Source organism: Haliotis rufescens, unplaced genomic scaffold, assembly GCF_023055435.1.
Source record: "Haliotis rufescens isolate VD_foot unplaced genomic scaffold, xgHalRufe1.0.p SCAF_17, whole genome shotgun sequence".
NCBI lineage: Eukaryota > Metazoa > Mollusca > Gastropoda > Lepetellida > Haliotidae > Haliotis > Haliotis rufescens.
In genome coordinates this window covers 31,121,505-31,138,808 of record NW_025963857.1, presented here as the reverse complement: position 1 = coordinate 31,138,808, position 17,304 = coordinate 31,121,505, and the positions used below count along the sequence as shown (strand labels likewise).

The following is a 17,304-nucleotide window of genomic DNA, read 5'->3' as shown; positions in this document are numbered from 1 at the left end:
ACATCCAGTGGCCATTTTAACAGCGGTTACTGCGAAACCTATATGATGGGCCCATGCTGATATATAGCTGTTGAGTTGAAGTGATTCTGTCAGCTTACAACCGGAGAACAGCCATGTAATCAATATTAATTATGTCACTGTAGATAGCAAAGAAGGAAAGCAATTGTGATCTGATGCGAGGGATATGAGCGAGTGAATGGTGTCTCGGCTGGCAATGTGTCAGTATATCAAAACGACACTTAGGCCTATATCAGGGACCGATAAATATAAGACTGGAACGGCAATTTGTTACGATTCATATATGGTGTCCGTTTCTCCTTAAAATCAGCTCTTTGCAATAATTCTCTGCTTGAAAATCTGACGACCTCAGCAGAATTGTTTTCAACCAAACAACGTCGTAAATTCTCGGTCCGAGTGAGTGAAGCATTCAGACAAACATGTCCCATGTCTGTATGTCGAAGAGATATATAATCAACAAAATAATAAAACCTCGCTATTACATTGTTGTAAATAATTTAAACACCCAGTCGTTCCTGAGCACCATATCATCTACACCCAATAGGGTATACTATCAAGAGTATATTTGTGTCCTGTGTGGGTTTTCTTTTGCTGTGATAGAAGTTACCGAATCGAGATGGTAAAGAAATGAAGCCGAAAAGTGTTATGAAGCTGACATGTGATTGGTTCAAGAACCCACACACTTTTGATTTAGATTCGGCGGTCAAAGTTAGCCTAGGGTTCCCTGGTCGACCTTCCATCGATGTGTCCTCGGATATTCACGTGGAGAGGTATCGTATCTGAGTAATAGATCCGATTTTAATGAGATCGCCGTTTCCCTCACATCGCTTGATGTGGCGTAAACTTCTCATTCCAAACCATCGAAGGTCATAACTGCCAGATTTGCCCCGATTCTTAAGTGTTCATCCAGATATTCATGAACGATGTAAGTTATGAGCATTCCCGTTCAGGAGCTCTTGCCTGGCTAAGATCTGTATAATGCTTAGGATGGCGCAATGAGAGGAATCGCTGCAGAACCTAAACTCCGCTCTCCTGCATACCAACACTATCTTCATTTTAAATAGCTATGCCGCCTATTTAATACACGAGTATTGGCCGGCTCTGCTTGCTCTGAAATCTGGCGTTGATTAATTTCCTTATGTAGCCTCCTGGGTTTACGTGGGTACAAATTACTTCTGTAGATTCACGGCGATGACCTACATAGACCAGGTCTTTTCTTCATGGCACAGATTGCAGCTTCCTGGGAGGACCGCTGGGACGTCTGTTAAGAGTAGGTCCCAGTACCTCATGTGTGGCGAGAGATGATCTGAGGCTAAACAATGAGTGGTACTGTGGCGCGGGACCTAATAGAGTTAGTTTGTACCCTTAAGGCGCTGATCGATTCTCCTTCTAACCACTGGTTTGCTTACTCCTTGGTCGATAGTGTATTTAACTGCCTACTGAGATAGAACTGTAATGACACTGACCAGGGCCGAACACACATTCATTCACTTAGATGTGTTTCGCGTGTTCGTATTGTCCAGCCAATATTTACATGCGGCGTCACTTGCACATTAACTGGTGATGTTACCGATGTTAATCTGAAGCTAGGCTAGTCATTTTCAGGTCATTTTCAGGTCTTCTGTACGTGTATCTTCTCTTTTTGAAGCATGCTTACTATTCATACATTAAACGTGATTGTATACGAAAACGAATTATTGCACTTTAATCAGACCATTTGGCGAAATTGTCTTAAAAGAATTGCTGGATTTAATTTACCAAGCGAAAACTGCCAAATCAGAAAACGCATCCCTCATTTAAAGGTGAGGTGAGGTGAAATGGGGTTAACATCGCGTCCAAGATTATTGCACTTATATAGCGACGTGCATGTACGTGTGTGTGTTTGTGTGGCTGCTTGTACTAGTCCGGACTGATGCCGATTTATAGTGCTAGCTCACTGAGATACCATGCCGCAGTTTAACATGAATACCCCACTCAGACACAGTATACTGACTCCGAGCCGACCAGTCCTTGTATTAGCCCCTTAATGCCGAGCGCCAGACAGGGTAACAACAAGTACCATCTTTTAACGTCTTTTGGTATGACGCGGCCGGGGATCGAACCCCGGACCTTCCGCTCTCCGGGCGGACGCTCTACCACAAGACCACGGAGGCGGTCCCCTCATTTAAAAGAAAATGCTGTTTCTGCGGTTGTGTGTATCTTGTGTATACTTTCCACGAAACAAGTAGAACTTGGAAGGTCGACCCTGTTTACGTTATTCGGGACATCAGGAATAAAGTCACGAATACCGTCATGAAGATAATGGCTGCCTGCTGTGATGGCCTTATATGGAAGAACCCCGACTCAGCACTACATTATATCAGGGGCACATATGAGCCAGTGGTCGAACATGCTGCATGCCACAGGATCCAATATTAGAAGTCCGAATCCAAGTTTATTCCCGAATATACGCTTTGTATATGATAAGCGTCAAAGACCTGAGTGTTTCTCTGTTCCCACATTACGATGACATGCCGAGGTTTATCTTATGTACAGTTCAAACTCACTCACTCACTCAACCATAAAATAACGGAATAGTGACAGCTGTATTTCCGTGATGCAACGGACTGATGGCTTTCTCTTACCATAGCCACGGTAATTTTCAAACTCAAAATGGAGCCTTTCCAAAGTCAAGATCTATGGTTGTTGGTTGGTTTGTTGTTTTACGCCGCACTCAGCAATATTCCAGCTATATGACGGCGGTGTGTAAATAATCGAGACCAGACAATCCAGTGATTGATATCATGAGCATCGATCCACGCAAATGGGATCGATGACATGCTTCAACAAAGTCAGCGAGCCTGACCACCCAATCCCTCTTACGACAAGCATAGTCGCCTTTTACGGCAAGTATTGGGTTGCTGAAGACCTATTCTACAACGGATCTTCACGGGTCCAAGATCTATGGACATCCAAGATCTATGGACATCTGTGCAAAGGATCAATAGAGCTAGACTTACCAAACTCTCCTTATCGATTACCAGTTTCTGTTACCTTGTACCTTGGGCTTGACACAGTTCCACAGATGCTTCTTAATAATATCTCTATCGGCTACATGGAATGCAATTATCGTGTCTTTCTTTTAGCTCATGTAACCAATGTGTGTGTGTGTGTGTGTGTGTGTGTGTGTGTGTGTGTGTGTGTGTGTGTGCGTGCGTGCGTGCGTGCGTGCGTGCGTGCGTGCGTGTGTGTGAAGATAATGAAAAATAATTTTGTTTTTACAATATAATTTTACAATTATTATCTTGAAACGCAATCTCAGAAAAAAGCAGATGTTCTCGCTGCAGGAAAGCAAAGATCTTACAGGTCACGTCCGAACGACCTTTCCCGAATTTCGACCGACCAATGAAAAGACGAACAAGAAGTCGACATCAGCTAGTCAGAAAGCAGCTTTCTCGAGCTATACGGTTCTAGTTTCAAACTGGCGACATTCCGACTGCCACTTTCCTGATCTGGTAAGCGACGCTCGGATTACTCTGATGAATGGTCGCCCTGATGTGACCCGCAATTGAATGTCCTTAAATCTTTGTTAAGCGGTAGCGAGAACTAAGAACTGACTTTAATGGTATTGCTTGAAACGCCGATTGTCCTGAAAATAAATACTTTGAAAAACCCCATGGAATTATCTTGAAGCTATGGAAGCCTATTATTGCCACAGTCTATACAATATTATCACCTACTTAGATGATACCTACATCTACTTTCAACTAGAAATGATTTCATCGCAGATTTTAAATATATTTATCGGGACGGTGTGGTAGCCTAGTAGTAAAAGCGTCCGCTCGTCACGCCGAAAGCCCGGGTTCGATTTCCCAAACGTGAAGCTCATTTTTCGCTGTCCCCTGGACTATTGCTAAAAGCCAAAGTGTGCTAAAAAGCATGCTTACTCACTCACGTATATTTATGATAAGGTGTTCCTATGTAACGTACTCATAGACGGAGGATTGTTCATGCAAGCACTCCTCTGAGAAGCACATTAACGTAACGTGAAATGATCATGTTTATTGCAGGGGATCTCGCGTCACTGTCGTCTTGCAGTATAAAGATCAGTCTCATCCTTTCCGTGTCCCTATGTGGAAATGAGAAGCTTACGATTGTCTTCGCATTTAACAACCTTAAGCTTGCAACCAAGGCATAAAAGCGGGACCAGGTTGACTTGACATGATGTGATCATATTATGTTTTTAAAGGATGTGCTGTTTCTTTCACAAGGATATTGGGCGGTGGGGTAGTCTAGTTGTTAAAGCGTTCGCTCTCCACGCCGAAGACCCAGGTTCGATTCCCCGCATGAGTACAATGTATGAAGCCGATTTGCCCACGACGTTTCGTTCCCGAAACAAAGCGGTATAAATACATACTCACACACTACACAAGAATACTAACGGAAAGGTTATGCATATCAGAAAATGCTCTGAAGACTACTTGCTCAGCTTTGACGACCATATTCAGATACGCGTTTCCCGTACATATGCAAGTACGCACGAACGCATTCAACCACGTCTCACAGAAATATAGACATGGAAAAACGTTAAACACCACACTCACTTTATTTTCATTGAACATATATCAGTGTTTGTGTGGTTGTTGACCGCCTCCGTGGTCTAGTGGTTGAGCGTCCGCCCGCAGAGCGGAAGGTCCGGGGCTCGATCCCCGGCCGCGTCATACCAAAAGACGTTAAAAGATGGTACTTGTTGTTACCCTTGTCTGGCGCTCGGCATTAAGGGGCTAAAACAAGGACTGGTCGGCTCGGAGTCAGTTTTCTGTGTCTGAGTGGGGTATTCATGTTAAACTGCGGCATGGTATCTCAGTGAGCTAGCACTATAAATCGGCATCAGTCCGGACTAGTCAAGCAGCCACACACACACACACACGTGCATGCACGTCGCTATATAAGTGCAAAAATCTTGGACGCGACGTTAAACCCCATTTCACCTCACCTCACCTTGTGTGGTTGTTTGTTCACACAAACGGTCACATATTATGAACCATATGATAGGATGCAAACCAAACAGAGATTAGAATTGAAGGAGGAGTCTAATGACTACTAATTACAAAATATATATGTCATTAGATTATCAATTTCGCTTTCTCTATTTCAAAATGAGAATGTCATTTTGTAAACATAAACAAATGCTTTCGTCAGAAAATGACAAAGGTTTCGATTAAATAGAATATGACTATTTTACATGGAAACCTATAGTAACCGGTGCTGAACCTATTCCCGGGTGTGTACGTTATGTATGAGTGCAGACATAACGCATGGAAACTAGTTTTTGCGTTGGTTGTGTGCCCAGCTTAGATGGCTACTACATTTTTAGAACTAAAGAAAAACTCTACAAACGGATATACGGATTCCTTGTCAAAAGACTGCCAGCTGTATATTAGAAAGTTTATATCAGATTGATAAGTGTTATGTTTATCTAAATGCAGAAGTATTGGGGCCTTTTGGTCTTCGTGCCACCTACTCGTAACATAACTTTGTTACTTTGTGCGATGTGATGTAATTTATCATCCAAAACTGGCTCCCACCGGAGATATCGCTTGGGTAGGATCAAGCGATATCTACATTATAGATATCGCTGCAATGAAATTGCATCCCAATGCTTTGAAGACCACTGTTACGTCATTGGTTACCATGACGTCACAATCAAATGACATCACTAATGGCTCTGCAACTGAAGCTGTTAGCAGTACTTTTTACACTTAAGACACTGCTTTTTACTGTGTACAAACTGAAAAAGTTGGAAGAATGATGTTTGATGATAAATAATATCTCGCTTTGTTTCGACACTTTCATCAACTCTTGTTGATATATTTGATATCAAAAGACACTCTGTGAGATTCTCTATGTATAAGACACCTGCTCGATTTACCACGTGTGCTGCATTCCAGTTATAATGGTCGCCTACAAATCTGCCTTTGAAATTGTAATTGCAATACGATTATATCTGTACACAAGGACAAAAAGATAAAGCGGTAAAACCTGGCTACTACACTATGTGTATGATCAACCTTTGCCCTCTATATGTACCTCTCAAATGGAAAGGTACATGATATTATCAAATTGAAATGAAGTACTCCCATTTGCCTCTGCAGCTTTCCAGTGAGTGAGTGAGTATTGGTTTACGCAGATTTTAGCAATATTCCAGGAATATGACGGCGGGAAACACCAGAAATGAGTTTCACACATTGTATACATATAAGGGAATCGAACCCGGGTCTTCGGAATGCCGAGCGAATTCATCACTAGGCTACCCTACCTCCCTGGCAGCGTTCCTGACATTTCCAGAGAGTTGAAGAAGTTCCAGAGAGTGGAAAATTATTTTCTCGAAGCTATGACCGAAAACATATTCTGTTTACATAGATGCAACTGAACCTTTACTAGTCCGAATAGTGGCAACATATAAGGATACCCCATCAAAAGGCTGACATTCTGCTAGCCGTCAGGATACCTTAACCATTGGACAAATTGAATCGGCTCGCCGACTAGCGCCAAATTGCATCCCTGCTGTATTACAAAATCCTCACCCTATTTGATTTCCTAGTCTTACTTTTATTATTTGTGGTCCCTGGATGTTTGTGTTGCTGCTGATACGTGTGCTGTTAGTGTGTCTTTTTCAGGTGGACAATTTACTTGCCTTTGCATGTGTTTACGGGTGCCACCGGTGTGGCAGGATGTACGCTCGCCTTTTCGCGAAAAAACTTTGCTTGTGATTCTTGTGTTGTGAGTGTAGCTTGTGATTCTTGTGAAGTTAGTGTAGCTTGTGTTTCTTGGGTTGTGAGTGTAGCTTGTGTTTCTTGTGAAGTTAGTGTAGCTTGTGTTTCTTGTGACGTTAGTGTAGGTTGTGTTTCTTGTGTTGTTAGTGTAGCTTGTGATTATTGTGTTGTTTTTGTAGCTTGTGTTGTGAGTGTAGCTTGTGTTTCTTGTGACGTTAGTGTAGCTTGTGTTTCTTGTGACGTTAGTGTAGCTTGTATTTCTTGTGACGTTAGTGAAGCTTGTGATTCTTGTGTTGTTAGTGTAGCTTAAGTTTCTTGTGTTGTCAGTGTAGCTTGTGTTTCTTGTGTTGTTAGTGTAGCTTGTGATTCTTGTGTTGTTAGTGTAGCTTGTGTTTCTTGTGTTGTCAGTGTAGCTTGTGTTTCTTGTGTTGTTAGTGTAGCTTGTGATTCTTGTGTTGTTAGTGTAGCTTGTGTTTCTTGTGTTGTTAGTGTAGCTTGTGATTCTTGTGTTGTTAGTGTAGCTTGTGATTCTTGTGTTGTCAGTGTAGCTTGTGTTTCTTGTGTTGTTAGTGTAGCTTGTGATTCTTGTGTTGTTAGTGTAGCTTGTGTTTCTTGTGTTGTTAGTGTAGCTTGTGCTTCTTGTGACGTTAGTGTGGCTTATGATTCTTGTGTTGTTGGTGTAGCTTGTGATTCTTGTGACATTAGTGTAGCTTGTGATTATTGTGACATTAGTGTAGCTTGTATTTCTTGTGTTATTAGAGTAGCTTGTGTTTATTACTTTCGCTGTATTATTTGTAATGTTGCTTGTGTTATACGGAAGCATGTGCTCTGGGGTATCTTGTTTTCTTTTTTCACAGTGTTCGTGGAGCTGTTTGTGCTGCTATTCTTGCTGGTGTAGCAGATGGTGCTTGTGTTGTTGGTGATGTCGATGTTGTCGACACATGAGACCGCAATGCTATCTCCGAAGTATAGGATTAGCTTTGTCATCTTCAATGATTTCAAATGAAAATGTATCTGCTCTCCCAACAACACCGATTATTGACAAACTACCATCTTCCCGAGGCAAGTGACTTTAAAAGTCTAGTTCCCACCCTTGCCGAACTAGGCTGGAATTCCTGGGCTCGATCGTAGCGCCACCATTGGTTCTTACGAGTTATATCCCTTCTATGCCTCTCCTGGGGACCAATCAGATTCCACCTCGCGTATCACTTGCATTTGCTTCAAACAAAATGGGGGCGCCCAGTCAAGACGATCTGATCGATAATCAAGACCGATAACGTCTTCCCTCGCGAAGTGCATCAAATCACGCGAGCACCTTGATTAAAAACATGAAAAGACTGGCGGTGCACATGCTTTGCAAATCAAGCAATCGACCGAAATCTGCAGGACACTTTACTAACCGGATTTCGATTTCGTTGAGCGATTTTGATTGGACTATGCACAGACTCATTAGTCCAGCCAAAATGTTACTCCATAAAACCAGCCTAGTTCGGCAAGGATGGAAACTGGACTTTTGTAGTCAGCGAGCTCTCTTGCCTCGGGGAGATGGTGAATCGTCTAAACTGTTTCCTATTTAGATCTATGCATAAAGAGTCAGAGAGATGACACACTGTCCACAAGACTTTTTTATAAGAGGGGGGATATTCCAGTCGTCAAAGGTGCCGCAATTCTATGTGCAGAATTGCAGAAACCTTTGATGTGTGTTCGATTTGCCTTGATTATGTTCCAAGGTATGTCACCATACCCGTGCTCATGGGTGGTAACGGTCTAAGAAGTATAAATTAACTGAGACATATGAACTTTAACTTGTTTATAACTTATGACATGAACAATAACCTTACATGAACATCACCAGGGGGTTAAGATCCGCAACATCAGGGTTTGTTACAGGAGAGCAATGATTCAATTAGGGAAAATTATGGGCACAGTTTCAAAATAAAAACGAAACTTTAAGGCCCCCCTGCGAAATTGACAATGCAAGTCTTTCGCCTCGATGTCAACTGTATTTAGTTTTGTATAAGTAGAATCACTAGGTTGTTGTTATTGTGCAGCAACGTACGTCACATAAAACATTATCAAACAAATAAAAAATGTAATTATGTTTGTAAAAGTAATTTTTCGAATTGCTAACGTAATGTCTTCGTTGTTCGGCTCATCCTTTGAAAAATATTGTTTTACAACAATGTCAAAATCATGCCGTAAGAGAGGGCGGACGACGTTCAAATGAACTTCAGTCCTGGTCCAAATAAACAATCAACGGAAACTGTGACCAGTGCGTACTGAATGATAAATACATCCTTTCCACCAAATCATGTCGACAAACGGGTATATACAATAGACTCCCTCGATCTCGAACTCCTCAATCTCGAACTCCTCAAACAATCTTTACACACGTGCATAGTGGGAATCACTACCTGTACCTAGGATATCTAAACAAAAGATTCTAGCAGTATATAGTGTGTGCTAGTCCTGAGTTTTCGAACGTCTTAGTTCCTTTGTAGGCTTGTCGTGACCTTCTACTCCCATTGCGGTTTGCATCTTCGCAAGTTGGCTTTCTATTAGTCGCAGTCGTCGACACACTTGGTTTTGTGATACCAACATGGCGTCCACGACGCCGTTGACCCGCGTCATCACTTGACTGATCTCAATCAAACTGATTGAAGTGCCGTCTATCTCGGCCAGTGACGCGCGAGCCAGTCTCATCGTGCGCACAGCGTTGCGTAATTTCCAATTAAGTAGAGTATAAGTTGATATAGCCGTGTTGAAATGCCGCCTTCTTATCCAGATTCTTATGATCAACTTCACAACGTCGGCTGCAGCGTTCTTACGTTTATTCTCGAGGTGTATCCTTGTTAAGAAATTGTAAACATAACGTTCCGATCGGCTTTGCTCCAAACGCCGCGCAATGACAGCCACTAACAATGCGGTGGAGCCTAATCCCATTAGACCGGTCACCACAGCGATGAAACGTCCACAGTGGGTGCTTGGTGTAAGATCTCCGTACCCAACTGTCAGGAAAGTTATGGCGGACAGCCACATAGATTCTGTAAAGCTTGCGACCTGGGTTGTCTGGGTATAGTACAGTTCACATGTCCTCATTCCCCAGACACTCACTGTGTACATGGTTAACATTATAAAGGTTATTACCAACCCTGGGTGGTTGTTCATGGCGCACTTAAACACAAAGAATGGGTTTATTCTAACCGTACTCACAGCTCCAATACTCTGTGTAGAAGGATCTGTTAGAAGCCGACTATGCACCACCATAAACTTCCCGACAATATAAAGCCGGAACATCATTAACACGGACAGAATGCCGTCAATACTGGAAGACGTTTTTATACCGTGTAAAGAGTCCATGCCGACTTTTATATCTCCTGGAAATGGGTGAACGGCGCATACAAGAAGTTCAGCTACCAACATGACCCACGTATATACCGGCGTGACGACGAGGGGGTCATCCACGCCACCATCCACCATCCTGATCTCCATCCCCGTATGGTAATACATGCATATGGCCACCAACAGTACCAGTGTAGAGATGGAAGTCAGAGACTTTAGCACTATAGACACAGCAGTACCTTTCTCGTACATATTGGAGTAGTACAGTTCATTTTCAATCACCATGAACAGGATCCCTGATATAGCCATCACAAATTTGATATCCACGAGCCATCTTCGTCTCTGGATCAGCTTCTTCCTCAACTCAAGCCTCGTTCCCAGATTCCTCTCTTTCTTCTCTGTTTCCGGTCTCGGGGGACTCGTCGTACTGGACCTCGAGTTCTCTTCCATGTATTTGTAGCTGTTGGACTTGTCTGTGACCAGGGGAGTTGAAGGGCTGTCATCGTTCATGTCTATCTGGCGAATAGAAAACGTTACAGTACACATTGTCACAAAGGGCATCAAATACATTTAAAAACATGATTACAATTGTTTCCAAACCACTATTGTCAATACTTCTCTTGTGTATACACTACGTTATGGAGGAACGTAATGTGTAAACACACGTGACGTGTTGAGGATGCCAAATCACCGAAGTATACCTCTCGAATGTTCAGCCTGGTTTGGTGGGAGATAGAACACGGTGATTGGTGACTTACTCACAAGACCAATGGTTGAATCAATGAGCCAGGAGAGCTATAAGATGATTAGGTAACGATCCGGGGATAAGGTTGTGGAGGACATAAATCTACAGATAATTCAGTGTGAGCCAGCGCCTACAGGAGGCGGCGCTTTAGGCAGGCGGTAAGGACGGGAAAAGAGTTAAGACAGGTGGCGTTAATATACGTGACCTAACGGCCAACATTACAGGGTGCTGGTTCATAGGACGATGTGGAGATTATTCCTCTTAATGAACGAACGTGCTTGCTACTTAACCTACATCGTTAGTGAGTGTGATAGTGTATGAATAATGTTTATAAAGGCATTGATGTACTTGGACGAATGTACTTGGTTAAAGTTCGCTAAAACAGGACTAAAATGAATTACATGATATCGGTCTAAGGGAGGATACCGGGTACATGATCTAAAGGAAGGTTGCGGGGTACACAGTCTAAGGGAAGGTGCAATATATAAATATATATATTTATATATACTGGAAGGTGCGAAGGTGCATGATCTAAAGGATAGTGGCGGGGTTATGATCTAACGGATATGGGCAAGGTGCATGGTATAACGGAAAGTGGCGAGCTGCATGGACTAAAGGAAGGTGTTGGGGTACGTGGTTATTGGCAAAGTGCAAGAAACATGGTCTAAGGGAAGGTGTAAGGGTACGTGGTTATAGGCAAAGTGCAAAAAACATGGTCTAAGGGAAGGTGTTAGGGTACGTGGTTTTAGGCAAAGTGCAAGAAACATGGTCTAAGGGAAGGTGTTGGGGTACATGGTTATAGGCAAAGTGCAAGAAACATGGTCTAAGGGAAGGTGTTGGGGTACGTGGTTATAGGCAAAGTGCAAGAAACATGGTTTAAGGGAAGGTGTAAGGGTACGTGGTTATAGGCAAAGTGCAAAAAAACATGGTCTAAGGGAAGGTGTTAGGGTACGTGGTTATAGGCAAAGTGCAAGAAACATGGTCTAAGGGAAGTTGTTGGGGTACATGGTTATAGGCAAAGTGCAAGAAACATGGTCTAAGGGAAGGTGTTGGGGTACGTGGTTATAGGCAAAGTGCAAGAAACATGGTCTAAGGGAAGGTGTAAGGGTACGTGGTTATAGGCAAAGTGCAAAAAAACATGGTCTTAGGGAAGGTGTTGGGGTACATGGTTATAGGCAAAGTGCAAGAAACATGGTCCGAAGGAAGGTGTTGAGTACGTGGTTATAGACAAAGTGCAAGAAACATGGTCTAAGGGAAGGTGTTGGGGTACGTGGTTATAGGCAAAGTGCAAGAAACATGGTCTAAGGGAAGGTGTTGGGGTACGTGGTTATAGGCAAAGTGCAAGAAACATGGTCTAAGGGAAGGTGTTGGGGTACATGGTTATAGGCAAAGTGCAAGAAACATGGTCTAAGGGAAGGTGTTGGGGTACGTGGTTATAGGCAAAGTGCAAGAAACATGGTCTAAGGGAAGGTGTTGGGGTACGTGGTTATAGGCAAAGTGCAAGAAACATGGTCTAAGGGAAGGTGTTGGGGTACGTGGTTATAGGCAAAGTGCAAGAAACATGGTCTAAGGGAGTGTGTTGGGGTACATGGTTATAGGCAAAGTGCAAGAAACATGGTCTGAGGGAAGGTTTAAGGGTACATGGTTAAAGGCAAAGTGCAAGAAACATGGTCTAAGGGAAGGTGTTTGGGTGCGTGGTTATAGGCAAAGTGCAAGAAACATGGCCTAAGGGAAGGTGTTGGGGTACGTGGTTATAGGCAAAGTGCAAGAAACATATATACGGTATAAAGGAGCGCATAACCCGTTGTATTAATTTGACGCATCTATTCACAGGCCTATTTCAGCAAATCGCTTTAGTGCAAGTACTACTGATGTAAGTCCCGAGTTGAAGCAAAGCACACACTCTCCAGATATTTTATGTGTACACATATCACCAGTAAGTGGCTGGTTGCAAGGTGAGGGCAGCATCAAGTGCGACTACCAACATCTCACGAAACGACCAACGTCACCTCTGTCTGGCTTATGTCTTGATGGATTAAAAACGCCGACTATAAAGTACGGGGTTTTATTCCATATTATATATCGATGATAATGAACGATAATTTGCGTTGTGTGATGTCCGACTGTCTTCTGGATAATAATATACATAGATGTTGTACTATGTAATTCTATGGCCAATTGTCGATCAGGTAAATGCTCTAAAGAAAACGTTGAATTACGCTGTCAGATTCACAGATGTCGTATTTTGTGATAAGAAGGCGAATTGTCAGTCAGGTTTATATATGATGTATCGCGTGGTAATCGTGTATATTGCCACCTAGATATATACACTCTTTAAAAAAAGAAACGCACAGGTAGAGTCTTAGTAAATTTATTGTACCTAATAAAGTCAATATATTTGATTTAATATCATTGTCATGTCACATAAGGCCACAAGGTGACGCTGAACTCAATATCTCGTGTGACCAACCGGGGCAGCAATCACGGCTCTGCATCTCTTCGGCACTGACTGGATAAATGTACGAATTCTGTCCTGCGGAATTCTGCGCCACTATGCTTGTAACGCGTTGCCCAGTTGAGGGAAAGTCTTCGGCGTGTTCTGACGTTGATGTACACGTCGATCGAGTTCATTCCAGAGGTGTTCGATTGGAGTGAGATCTGGAGATCTCGACGGCCTGGGCAAGTGGTTGATGTTCCATTATGAAGGCAGTCTACCATGACACGAGCTGTGTGCTGTGGAGCTTTGTCCTGTTGAAACAGCTCCCTCTGGAGGTCAATGATTGGAAGAAGGTTCGGTTGAAGAATTTGATTCATTTAGCGATTTGCTGTCATATTTCCCTGAACCACAACGAAGTTAGATCTCCTGGTGAAGGATATGGCCCCCCCACACTATGACACTACCGCCACCGAAATTGTCGAATTTACGTCCACAATGCGGGTCAAAACGCTCATTTCGACGACGATAAACACGTTGTCTTCCATCTCGCCGGTAAAAAGAAATCGTGATTCATCGCTAAACCACTCTCTTCTCCAGTTTCTCCAATTCCATGGCTGTAAGGTATGGCACCTACCAATCTCGTTAAAATCAGATCTTAGTCCTCGCAGTCGCTACGTGACCCGTAATGGGATGTCCTCAGATCTATTTTTTAGCGGCAGCGAGAGCTTAGATCTGATTTTAATGAGATTGGGCACCTATGCAAGCGTCGCTGTCGATGGATCTGTTGCAAAACAGGGACGATAGCTTGTCTTCTGGGTCGAATTCCAGCCTCGCGAAGATGATTCCTGACAGTCTGGTCCAATATCCTCCTCAAACCAGGGATGCGTCCTGCAGTGTCCGTAGCTGTGGAATTGCGATGACGTAGGTGGAACAGTCGAATGTAGCGATCCTGTGCAGGGGTGGTAACTCTTCGTCGGCCGGTTCTCGGACGGTCTGCAGCGGAATGGAACTGTGTGTTTCGGTCCCAAATGCGGCTAATGGTGCTATGGTGGACGTTGAAGTGGCGTGCAACAGAAGACAGCGATTCCCCTCTTTGGATACGTTCTATGGCGATGTTCCGATCGGCAGCGCTGAGTCTCGGCATTTTCGAACTTGAAAAATGTTTACAATTGAATGACAAATTATTAGCTAATGCTTGCCTTTTTATAGCAACTACCACGAGTTACGAATGCCATAACTTGCACGTACATTTTACTTTACTGTTTTCCTCCATGACATGTTTGAACAAGTGTAAAAACAATGCCGTTTAAGACATTGCAATGGACAGTGGTTGCGTTTTGACGCACCGTTTGTCGAATATCAGGCCGATAACATTTTCCAATAACATTTATCCAACTTATATACCGGATTTTTTGTGTAGTCAGTTTTACATGAACTACGTACTACATGTGAGCTTCTTTTTTTGAAGAGTGTATGTTCTATTGTGCGATGGTATACTGTCAGTTCCTAGGAAAACACGATTATCAACTGCTTCCAAAAAAACATTGTACTGTGACAAAATTGACAAATACCAATGAGGTCCCGAGGTTTTAAAGAAAATTTTGAATTTGTGAGACAAAATGGTCAACTGTCAATCAGGTTTATATGTTTTATAAGAAAACCTTGCATTGCGTAACAATTTGTCAATTATTAACCAGTTTTTTTATGTTTTCACAGGAAAGCTTGCACTGTGTGACAAAGAATTACCAACTGTCAATCAGGTTCATAAGTTTGGAAAATGTGACAAATGTGACAAAATTACCAACTGACAATCTGGTTTATGTATTTGTAAAGCCAATATTGCATTGCTTGACAAAATGGCCAACTGTCAATCAGGTTTATAAGTTTTCACAGAAAAGCTTTCACCTGCATGACAGAAAGGCCAACTGTCAATCAGGTTTATATATGTTTGCAGGTCAATCTTGCATTGTGTTGCAGAATGACCGTCAATGTGTTGTATGTTCTCTTACGAACACATTCAGTATCGTTTGACAAACGTGCCTACTGCCCTTGAGGTCCATATGATGATTTAAAGGAAAATCTTGTATTTGTGTGAAAAAGATATCCGATTGTCATTATGAAAGAGGTTGGAATATACGTTAAGTTCTGATTCTTTGTGAACCACGAAGTAAGAGTTAAACAACCGTTGCCTCTTCTAGTGCCAACTTGCACCACAAGTTGATATTCGGTTATGTGACAGAACTTGTGAATATTGTATACCAGAATAGTTCATGGTGTGCTGGGAAAGAAAGTTGCCGCCAACCCAATACTATTCATCAACAGAATCCATACAGACATAATAACGTATGCATGGCGACAGTTGGTTCTTCCATATACTCCGTGATACGTTACTCTTTAAAGAGATGTTGCAAATTCAAGAGCACCATAAAACATTATTGGACCTATTGGACACACACACGAGTAGATAGTTGTCAGCCAGATGTTGAAGATATAAAAGTAACTGTTATTATACAGGCATGGTTTAAGCCATATACCTTTTACTTTAAATATCGATTTTCATCTCGCGAGAGGCTGTTTGAAGATGACGTGGGAGTCAAGAAGGGCACACGAACATGTACAACTGTGCAGGGAGGGAGTAGTCTCCCGTCTCCTGATTACTGAGTGGCAATGTGATCGACGAAAACATCAATTTATACATAATAATACTGCACCTTAACGACACATATTTTATATCGTGTGTATATTCTTGTTGTATCTCGTGGCATGGGTGGTCGGTCCAATCAAGGCGCTGGGAGTGGCTGCGCATGCCAGAAACCTTTGACAGTGGGTTCGAATCCTAGATTCGCCTTGCTCATGTTTCTAGGTTTGTCAGTATCTTACCCGTGCTCGTAGGTTTCACCAACGTGGCAAACGTTTAAGACCTACAACACTTCAGACTTTCCGCCCACATCAAGTTGACAGGCCGAGATATAAATTAATACTGTTCAAAGCAGCGTAAAACGGTACTAATCAAACTGGCCTCGAAGAATGGCATGTTTAAATCAATCATTTCTGGCGTACACTGTGTCTTGGTCCAGTTAATGGGATATACGTCTTTAGAAAGGAAGTGTATTCATTGTACTAAATAGGGACCGGTATCAGCAGGAATGTAAAAGAATACGTCTGAATGATTTTGGGGTTTGGGGGGAAAGTTATTGAAAGTAATTTTCATATCAATAGACAATACATCCAGCATATTTCAAGCCTTACCCTTGACCCTAAAACATTTTTATGACATTTGTAGAGCCTAATACATGTTCATGCCTAGCCATTCCTGACCACCTTGTTTCATAAAAAAGGGGGCACTAGGGTATTGTTAACCTGTAAGGCTAACGGTTTAACAGCGAGTGTGTGGCATCATGCCAGTGTCAGTGGATTTGATAGCAACGGTTTTAGAAACATACAATTAAATGTTCACGATTTACCTTGACGATGTCATCCTGGAAATTGATTTCAATCTGTTTCTGTATTAACTCATGCGTCTGACGTCCGATCAACGTGCTCCATCCACGTATTACTAATACATACAACTCACTCGCTGGCTAGGCGCCAAACTCCGACTTTCAAGACATTTAAAGGTATATGTTAAGAATAAGGACAATGTAAAAATCGATCCTATTTATTCGTTTGTGTAATAAAGTCAGTTCTCACACCGTCAAAGGATCAGGAACCACACCTTGTGTTCACAGTACTAGGTTATTCACGGTATCTATTGATCAAGTGAGGTTGCTGAGCCAATAACTTTGAGTACACAAATGATGCGAGATGAGGAGATGAGAGACAAATAACAAACTTACCTTTCGGCATAACATCAAGTCTTATATCCATGCCATGTCTCTTGGAGATCTTCACACGTAAAGCCCGAGCTATGGAAGTCAAATGGTGTCCATACCATGTAACTGTTGCTTCAGTTCCCGTAGCGGCACTCCAGCCCACGCTATAGTGATGGCGATTCCTTGACATCGATG

The 17,304-nt window shown here is 42.5% G+C and overlaps 1 protein-coding gene across 7 annotated transcripts; it reads right to left on the bottom strand.

The window, feature by feature from the left end:
- Positions 1 to 8,568: 8,568 nt before the first annotated feature.
- Positions 8,569 to 17,302, bottom strand: LOC124142526 (small conductance calcium-activated potassium channel protein 2-like). 7 transcript variants are annotated; one of them, XM_046511049.2, is made up of 2 exons: positions 17,134 to 17,302; positions 8,569 to 10,631 (listed from the first exon to the last, which is right to left on the bottom strand). In XM_046511049.2, exons 1-2 carry the CDS (start codon positions 17,146 to 17,148, stop codon positions 9,237 to 9,239), a joined length of 1,410 nt encoding a protein of 469 aa, XP_046367005.1. In that variant the 5' UTR covers positions 17,149 to 17,302; the 3' UTR covers positions 8,569 to 9,236. The 7 variants fall into 7 exon arrangements, with proteins under 7 accessions (XP_046367005.1, XP_046367004.2, XP_046367010.1 ...); XM_046511048.2 differs by having other exon boundaries at positions 8,569 to 10,627; XM_046511054.2 differs by lacking the exon at positions 17,134 to 17,302 and adding an exon at positions 16,762 to 16,887 and having other exon boundaries at positions 8,569 to 10,627.
- Positions 17,303 to 17,304: the final 2 nt, after the last annotated feature.